At 44.0% G+C, this 9,989-nt stretch overlaps 1 protein-coding gene across 3 annotated transcripts in view; it reads right to left on the bottom strand.

The window, feature by feature from the left end:
* Positions 1-4,483: 4,483 nt before the first annotated feature.
* SLC44A2 (solute carrier family 44 member 2 (CTL2 blood group)) overlaps positions 4,484-9,989 on the bottom strand; it is a 63,001-nt gene continuing 57,495 nt past the window's right edge. For 2 of the 3 annotated variants that reach the window (XM_081176405.1, XM_081176407.1), the window contains exon 22: positions 6,629-8,541. In XM_081176405.1, coding sequence (XP_081032531.1) covers positions 8,420-8,541 — 122 coding nt within the window. In that variant the 3' untranslated portion in view covers positions 6,629-8,419. Of the gene's footprint in view, positions 4,607-6,628; positions 8,542-9,989 lie in introns of those variants that run through there. The other variant, XM_081176406.1, reaches the window with a different exon arrangement.

The raw sequence follows: 9,989 nt of genomic DNA, 5'->3' as shown, positions 1-9,989 counted from the left end.
GCGCAGAAGCCCCAAAACGTAACCCGCGCAGATGCGCAGACACGGGTTACGTTCGCATCCCGAGGTACCACTGTATATGTTAATGTAGGAATCCAGTCGTGGTGGCAAGCTCCTTGTGTGTGAACCAGGCCACACAATGGCCTTGTTGATTTATGGACCAAGAGGCTGACTTTAACCACTGGTTGGGCCCCAAGTTTGCATGTGCACCCCAGGAAGGTCACTTTGGTGCCATTTGATTTCACACCCAGAGGTGCACTCCATTGTCTCTCAAGATAGGTGGATGCCACCAACTATGAGACCATTGAGTTGACTCCTATCACTTCACCCTGTAGATGGTGCTGCCTTAATTCTTCTCACACACAAAGTATCGCCAGCAAATAAAAGCCTATTACATCAGAGAGGAGGATTCTAGCTCGCCCATTTACTGCTCTGACAGTTTGCTACTGGCAGGAATTATCAGTAAAACATTAATAGCAGTTAGTAGCTTTATTATTAGTACATAGGGGATATTCAGAAACGTGATCCCTGCCCCCAATCTGCAGATTAATGAGGTACAAAGCCATTCTACCACCTCATTCCTATTTTGTACTGTTGCATGCATAGGCAGTCTTGGTTAGGTTTATTGGGTTGTGCCAGCAGAGGTGTGGGAACAGTTGTTAGGATCCCCAGCTCAATTAGCCTTAACAAGACAAGCATATTAGCCTTGATGCCAGATAGTTCCTTTCTTAAGCAGCCCAAGCTCTGATCCCCCCCCCCCGCCCCCGTTAGTTTGGGCATTAAGGAGACAATGGTCTCAGAGGTAGCCATACAAATCTGCAAATCTTTCTCGCTCTGCCCTACCAGTTCCTTTGGCTGTGGACTGAGCCTGTTGATTAGGGGTAGAGCTTGTGTTGAACTGCATGTTGTTATGATCCATGTGTGTGATATAAGAATTTTCACATACTAGTGCTGGGTCAGGAGATTTACCCAACTGTTCATGGTCGGAGGAGTTTTGACATGCATAGGCGATATTAGTTTCTCCCAGGTGTTTTCCAATACCTTTCCTCTTGCCTCCCATTCTATTCGCCGCTATGTCTAGATTCCCTTTTTCTGATGGAGGGATCCTGTAGTCTTTTTAGAACATTCTGCCTTTTCCTACTTCTACTGCCTTCTGGGACTTTTGGTCTATATTGGGTCCCTTTGAAGTTCCTTTAAGGGGAAATGTTGCAGCAACACAAGTCTCCTATTCAATTGGAGAAGCATTATTCCAACTCCTGGATGCGTGTGCAAGCCTTATAGAGGCATGGGATCACTAGCAAAGCCAAGCTGCTCTGGGACACATCCCTACATAGCTTCTGTGCAGAGAAGAGTCTGGGAAACAGTTGTGTTGAATCAAAGGTGAAGTGTTCCAGAAGCTTCACTAAAGCCATCTTAGTAATCAAGATAACCCCACAATTAATTGGTAGTTCTTGCAGCAATGAGCTCATATATATTCACTTGCTTTGATATAAGCTAATTAGAGGCTCTAATGCTATCCTTAGGGACGTGGGTGGTGCTGTGGGTTAAGCCACAGAGCCTAGGACTTGCCGATCAGAAGGTCGGCGGTTCGAATCCCCGCGACGGGGTGAGCTCCCGTTGTTCGGTCCCTGCTCCTGTCAACCTAGCAGTTTGAAAGCGCGTCAAAGTGCAAGTAGATAAATAGGTACTGCTCTGGTGGGAAGGTAAACTGAATTTCCGTGCGCTGCTCTGGTTCGCCAGAAGCGGTTTAGTCATGCTAGCCACATGACCCAGAAGCTGTCTGCGGACAAATGCTGGCTCCCTCGGCCAATAAAGTGAGATGAGCGCCGCAACCCCAGAGTTGGTCACGACTGGACCTAATGGTCAGGGGTTCCTTTACCTTTAATGTTATCCTTATCTGTTGGCTTGGGGTGCTGGTCTCTGAGCCCAGAAAGGGGAACTATCTGTAAGATTTGGGTGTTTGCCACCTATGCTCTCATCTGGTCAGGTAAAGCGATGGGAAGTTGTGGCCAAAGTGACGTATGCTGCTTTGTGTATAAAGAATGTATGCATGCACTGGCGGAGGAAGAGGAGTGCGAGGGGAGCGCACTGTCCCCGGCAGCACAATCCCGGTGGGGTGCCTGCGTTGGGCGTCCCACCCCCAGGACGAGTGCCAGCGCCAGCTCCGCCCCCGCCTGCTCTCCGCCTTCCCGGTGTCACAGCATGAAGCTCCACCACTATATGCATGTTTGCTTGGGTGCGGACAAGCCATCTTGCTGCGGTATCCATCCTAAGTCTGTAAAGGCTGGGAGACCTAGCAGGCTGATCTGCTGTAAGTCTACACTTTTATTGAATAAAGCATTAGAACTGATCCCTCTGGCGTTTTTGACACCCTTCTTTGGTATCCCTTCACCCAACCACTCCCATGAGCCCTCCTTTGGGGCAGTGGATCACCCTTTTTCTGTTTCTTTTTTGCAGACACTGGCTGCAAGGGGTGATTTCTCCTATGTGCACCTGATACCTGCTAAATGCAGGCTTCTATTCTCATTTTCCTGTCAGCTGATGGGGAAGCATTTTGCCAGCACTTGAGCTTGGGGCTTCCCAGGCACTTGGGAACCCCACATAAGGGATTTTGACAGGTGGGGTGAGACAACCCCCTTCTCAACTGTGATGCCCTATTGAAAACATATGCTCAACAGGTGGGTTGTTCCCAATGCCTGAGATCACAGAATTAACCGTTTTGGGTGGTATCTTCTTTGAAATGAATGTCTCCTTAAGATATGCCAAGATACATTTATTTACATCTGGGATTATCTCCAGTTAAAGTGTTGATTTCCAACCTGATTATGGAATCTGCTTACTCAGGTTCCTAAAAGAAAGAGGGCTGTGCCAAACACATAATTTCCCCTTTCTATTAAACTGTTTTTTTGGACTAGAGTTCAGTTAAATAAAGATATAATAGGTTTTCCTTTAATATATATTTGAAGTCCCCAACAGTTTAAATGTAGAACATCTTCCATGCAGTGGATGAATTTTGGGGTGGGGGGAAAAGACGCCACTAATTACAGTATTTTTTGCTCTATAAGACTCACTTTTTCCCTCCTAAAAAGGGGAAAATATGTGTGCATCTTATGGAGCAAATGCAGGCTGCGCAGCCATCACAGAAGCCAGAACAGCAAGAGGGATTGCTGCTTTCACTGTGCAGTGATCCCTCTTGCTGTTCTGGCTTCTGGGACTCAGAATATTTTTTTTTCTTGTTTTCCTCCTCCAAAAACTAGGTGCTTCTTGTGGTCTGGTGCGTCTTATAGAGTGAAAAATACGGTACTTTGAGTTCTAAAAATACAAATTGCATTAGACTTCATAAGTTTTGTTGGAATTACAGATTGAGTAAAAAAGAAAACCACACTAAACAGATGTACAAAACAAAATGTTTAATGTTTCAGTTATAAAATAATTTTTGAAAGATACAGGGATGTATAGGAGAGTAGAAAAGGACTATAAAAAGCAAACACAAAATTAACTGCCCAGATTTAAAAATTGATTGATGGTATTATCATTACCTTTGTGGAAAGTTACCAATTCCTGTAGTCATAATTTGGAACTCTTTCCAACTAATCCTCCTACATCCTTGCATTTTAGTGATACATTTTTGCATATATTTAGGTTCTGCCTCATATTTAGTTATTCCATAGTTTATACTTACTTTACTCCCCCCCCCAACAAACACACAGCTTTTTTCTTGCAAATAATATTTTGAAGACCTTTCCCTATTTAGCAAGTCAAAGCTGCTACAACCATTTTGCCCCATCCTCATTCAAGAAACAACAGCGCTATTACCCAAGCTTTCTTTCACCGGCAACCCCAACAACAGTTGCCTATAAGCTTTTCTTCACAGCATTTGTATGAAAGGCTGCTAGTCATTTGGAAGAGGTTATAAATTATCCACGAAGTCAGCGTGCCATGCTCAAAGGCAGCTTGCTCCTTTAAAGGTGTCCATCCCAAGTGGCAAGGGGTGTATATAATGAAGTAAACGCCACGACAAGGAGAAAAGACACTTGGTAAATACAAACGGTTAAAAAATGTGTTATTGGAATGATCCAACTTCTCCAAGATTATTTGTTTTGAGATTAAGCCAGAATACTTGGATTGAGGCCAGTTTGGAGTCTACTGAAACAAGTTAATGGAATGAAATCAGCTCAGCTGGCTAGCAGGTTACAGCCTCCCTGGACTGCTGGCAAATGAAATCTACCGCTTCTGCAAACTGCTTCTGCACTGGCAAGCAAGAAGGCCAGCCGCTCCAGGCCAATCATGAGCAGGGAGGCTTTGATTGACTTAGTAGCAGATATCTCTACACTCAAGACTTAAGATGGAGCTATTGTGACACAAGTTCCTCATTTTTCAAGGGGGGGGGGAGAGTGTTTCCAAATCAAGGGAAGGTACTGTTCTGGCACAGCAGGTGGAAGCAGGACCCCACAGATTGCTGCTCTTCAAAGAAAAGGCTCGGCAAATCTCAGACTGGCCAGCTATGCATCTGCTTGCTGTTTGTTGGTCTTCTTCAAGAGCTTTCTCAGATTAGATGACATGAAGTAAGGCTTTTCGGTAGAGCCATCATTACGTTCCAGATCTTCCACTGCAAAGAGACACAAATTCCCCCAGCAAAAGGGATGTGAAAAAGTCTGTCTCCCAAGTACCAAATGGCAGGTATCTGGGATCAAGTAAGGCCATTCCAAAGGGTAAGTGTTAGCAATCTGAACCTGTGAAAACACAGGGAAACCTGACACCACTAACTGGAGGCTGGGACTCACCCCAAGCAAGCTAGTGTTCCCTAGTCTAGATGTACAGTGGTGCCTCGCAAGACGAAAAGAATCCGTTCTGTGATTCTCTTCGTCTAGCGGTTTTTTCGTCTTGCGAAGCAAGCCCATTGAAGGATTAGCAGATTAGCGCTTTTAGTGGCTTTTCTGCTGATTGGATCAGCTGATAAGCGGCTTAGCGGCTTAGAAAAAGGGGGGGAGGGGAAAAAACCAGCAGGAACTCGCAATACATTGTCGTCTTGCGAAGCAAGCCCATAGGAAATTCGTTTTGCGAAGCACCTCCAAAACGGAAAACTCTTTCGTCTAGCGAGTTCTCCGTCTTGCGAGGCATTCGTCTTGCGGGGCACCACTGTATGTCCCAAACTGAGAAGGATTTTGAACTGACAAGTCAATCCTTCCACTTTTCCTCAAGGAAGATTGAACAATTCCTCATGGTGGAGGACATGGTCAGGACGGGTTTCCTCAACCATGTCTCGGTGCGAGGAGATGGATCACCCCATTCTCAAGGCTATGGCGGTGTCCTAATGATTCCACAGATGTCAAGATCTAGATGAAATCTCACATTTGAGGCAACATTTGCATTAAGAAAATTAAGTGGGAAGCTCACAACTTCCCTCCTCTCTGCATGTAACTTGAGTGCTTAGAACAAAGCTGTCAGTTGAACCTTTCAATGCACAACAAGCAGGTACATATAAACTCTGAACCACACAGCTTCTTCTGAGGATAGAATTTAATCCAACAGCCTTTTAAATTTAGCAAGATTCCAGGCAAGCAGAATTGGAGGAGAAGATCGAGTTCAATTTGCATATTTAAAATGCAGAATCAAGTTTTTACACCTGTGTTCTTTTTCCAAGGGGTGGCAATGAAGAGGATCTTTTTTCCTCCATGGGGAAGCAGGAAGAGAAGCTGAAGAATACTGCCTCTGGCCGTGGCAGCAACAGTGGTGGTGATAAGTTATATGAAGTTTTGCTCTGCTTGTCTTTTTATTTGGAAATTCTTTATCTTTTTTATTAGCATCAAACTGATCAATTAAGCTTTGTAAGGAGCACCATTCCCCTACTCACATACTGAGAAATACTATGCCTCTTTTGTGATATACGATACAATGTATGTGAACATACTGGCCCATTTGCCAGACATATATCAAACCTGCATCTGGCCTTCTCTTCACAAAGTTCTGTCTTTGCAGCCTTTTGTCAACTTCCCTGCATATATATATATATTTAAAAACTGGTGCAGCACAAGAAAGAGGCATATTCCTGATACAGGTGTGAGTGTTCTGCTCAAAACCAAAATTGGCTGCTCCAAAAAAAAGTCCACCAGAAACAGTGAAGTCTTCAAAAAGTGCTCTGCCTGCTCAGGTCATCAACAGGCAGCAGTAGGACCATAGTTTTTTGGATTTCATACCAGTATTGCCTCTGGAAAATGATTTTCAACTTTTATTTTGCTTCCAGAACCTGTTTAGCCAGAGACAACCCTGGGGCAGAAGAAATGTGTACACATCATGGGAAGCAAAACCTTTCTCAAAGCACTTCCAACTACATTTAGCTCCTTTAGAAAACAACTGCCTGCCACTAGCCACAGGAGTTTCCAGGCTGGCCATTGTCTCATGAAACACTACAGGTGCGAGAATTTATAATGCTTTTGCTCTCCAATTTCATCTTTAAAAAAACAAGTTTCCATCTCATTGTGATGAAGATCACTCACTAGTGAGTCTTTGTCAACATTCATTTAATTTCATTTTGAATTGACCCTATGCTATCTTTTGCATGTTTATAGAATATCTGTGCCAAAAGCAACTCTCAGGGATAACCAAGAAGCCAGGGACAAAAAAAAAAATCAAAAACATCTTATCATAATTATATTGAATCAAAGGTAATTCCAGACCATAAACTTGAAGTGGATAATGTTCCACATGACACCTGGAGAGCTAACATAAAGGAAGTATCTCTTTAATAAGGCACTGAGTTTTCCGAGATGGAATCTGGAAGTTTGATGCCATGTGGAACAAGATGCAGAATGTATTAAGTGTTTTCAAGAAAACCTCCCAATACAGCGTTCTGTCTGCCCCACTTTCCTTTCTGACTGCCTAGCCTCTGCCAAACCCACATAATTCCTTTTCATCCTTTCCTAAGCAAATTCACAATTGTTTGCTAACTCACCTCCCCTCCCCATCCCCATAAAAAACAAAAAACCCTTCAGTTTTACAATGATTGGAGCCAGATTTGTTTTTCTGGCACAAGGAATAAATATCCTGACATATACTATGTTTGGCTAATAAAACTTTTGTAAAGCAGACAAAAACAAACTCCAGCTTTATACAATACTGAAAAACCAAGAGGGGGGTTGTATTTTGAGGAAGGAAATCTAATACTTTATCTGCCATAGGAAGGAGATATCAGTCAAATATTTTTCAAGATCCTTATTAGCTTAATTAAGGACTTTGCAATGATGTACATTGGGAATTTCAAGGCTACACTGGGAATTTCAACACTACATTTTGACTATAGTTCAGTATGGTATGCTAAAACTTAAGTATTTCAATGGGCTTAAGCATACATAGCTGTGTGGGATTGGGAGCATAGCCTAGGAAGAGAGCCATTAGGGAAATTAGTAGCCATTACTTTCTGCATCAAGACAAGCTGTAGAGAAGTTACAAACAAGCAAATGTTGTATATTGATAAAGATTACTCTGCAAGCTACTGTAATCTCAATGGCATGCTAGAGTGTCAGAACAGTTCAGTAAAAGGGATCATCCAGCAGGACAGCAAGCTTGCAGGTTGTACAGAATACTGCTTTTCAACAAAATAAGTAAAGGAACTGAAAATGAAGGAAACTCAAAGCTACTGGGAGAAATGGCCATACAGATTTAAGTCTATATGGAAAGAGCCTCACAAAGTTGCAGCAGGAACTTCAAAACAAAGAAACAAATCTTCGGCAAGACATTACACTAAATGCATGGATGTATTTGCATACCTGCTTTGCTGCTCTGCTAGAATCCCTTTCCTCCTCCACTTACTTCTGCCTGGAAGCAAGTCCTAAGCAATTCGAAGCCTCCCGTCTAAGTAGACTCAACTCAAAACCAGCCCAACCAGCCAAAGATATCCCTAGCACCTCAACAATTTTGGTTCTTTTGCCCCTTTGGACAAAAGCATATGCTCTCGAAATTCACCGATAACCAAATAAATGCCTCTGTTCTACATCTGCCTAGTCAAGGAAAGGGCAAGTCCAAGAAATGATCCAATACTTAATGTAAATATCTGCAGCACCCACTCTGTACTGTATGCATTCTGCTTATTTAATGCAACCGGTTAAATAGCCAGACTTGCTATAGCGATGGAATTTTGGGGAGAGCAGAAAACAGCACCACATGGTGCAAACGGAGATGCGGCGAGTTTTCCTGACATTAAACACATTCGGCCTTGAACTCCCGCTTCCGCTCCTCTGGCGGCAGAATGTTTGCCTCCCACTTGCCAGAGGAAGCACTGTTTCCCAGAACAGCAAAACTAGGAGGTTTGCACCAGTTCTCAGGGCAGCCATGAAGGAACAGCACCTGCACACGGACCAGGCAGGTGTGCACAAGGCTCACAGTGGGGAACTGCGTGTGCCTCTCCCACTCCGTGCACCAGTCCCTATTCCTGGCTCTCAGCACTTTTGGAAGATTCTAGGCTTCCCTTCAGCAGGATTTCACTCAGTGCGGGGGACATGTAATAAGGCCGCTCAGGAGATCCATCATTCCTTTCCAGGTCTTCACCTTTTGGGATCCCACGGAAGACAAGAGAAAGCAGCCGCAGGAGGATGGACAAGAGAGAAGCAAAGCAAAACAAATAAAAACCAAAGCAAAGGAACGTAAAACAAAAAGGGGGGAGAGAGAGAGAGAAAGAGAAGATTTGGAGTTAGTTGCAAATAGATTCCTCCACCCAGAAAAAGAGTAAGGCAGCTTAGGCAGTCAACTGCTTTTATGCTATGGAATATGCTTGCTACTATAGCGGAAGCGGAGGAGTTGCTAACTGAGCTGATGACGGAGAAATCAGAAGTTAATAGTTTCACAATCGCAAGAGGAGTCAGCTTGTACTGCCCTGCTACCACGGGGTTAAAACCTACATCACTGTACAGTGGAAATGAGTCATTTCCAGAACCAGAGAGCTGGTATGGTGTAGTGCTTACGAGTGTTGTCCTAAGATCTAGGAGACCCGGGTTCAAATCCTCACGCAGCCATGAAGCTCACTGCATGACCTTGGGCCTGTCAATTATTCCCACACTGCATCCCCTCCCAAACCAGCTGGATGCCTATGGGAAAGCCACAAACCAAGCATAAACTCAACAGCTGTCCCAAGTTCTCTCTCTCCTGCATCAGGTAGACAAGAGGTATCCTAGCTGTGAATCTGGGGAGGTTCTGCATCACTGTTCTGACAAATAGTGAATGACAGACTTCTCCTGATGCTTTTTAAAGTCTGCTGAATCGATGGCCATGACCATATCTTAAAACAGTGAGTTCCGTAAGCCAACGGTGTGAGAAAAGTCCTTCCTTTGATCAGTCCTAAACTCTAGTTCTCCCCCCTTTTTTGTGTGTGCCTCACAGTGTGGGAGGCAGAGGCAAGTAAAGGCTTGAGATAAGAAGGCACATTCTGTCTGTCCTTGACTGCTACCTAATAGGGAAGACTGGGATGGCTACAGGGAGCCTCTCAGCTAAATAAAACTGCAACAATTCAGCCAAGTAGACAGCCTTTTCTGCCTCTGCTGAAGATCTCTCTCACATGCACCTACAATTTGAGAAGCACTGAGGTGGTAAATGCAGTACCTAATGGGGGAAAGTCACAGCCGGATAGAGGGTTTCTAATTCAGAGAAAGAAAAGGAGTCGGGAAAGAGGCAGGAGACAACAGGAGCTGAATATGACCAAAGGAATGGGAAGGAAATTCTCCCTTGGGAACGGAATCGATTGGCTGCCTCAAACACATTTTAAGTCAATATGCAATTCTGCTGCAATGCAAATGCAACAAAAAGACAGGCACATATAGGGGCACTCTAGGATTTAAATGATCAAAAAGGGCAACGACTTAAATCAAAATAAATGTGCAAGTTACCTAAACCTCAGAGGTGCCCTTTTCAGATATTATAGGAAGGAAGCATAACGTAGCACGGCAATGGGAGCAAACCCTAATACAGTAAGTGGGCATCTTTCTGAATAAGCATGAATAGGA

This window comes from Podarcis bocagei (assembly GCF_964188305.1).
Source record: "Podarcis bocagei genome assembly, chromosome: 17".
In the NCBI taxonomy this organism is placed as follows: domain Eukaryota; kingdom Metazoa; phylum Chordata; class Lepidosauria; order Squamata; family Lacertidae; genus Podarcis; species Podarcis bocagei.
This window is presented reverse-complemented; position numbering and strand designations above follow the sequence as displayed.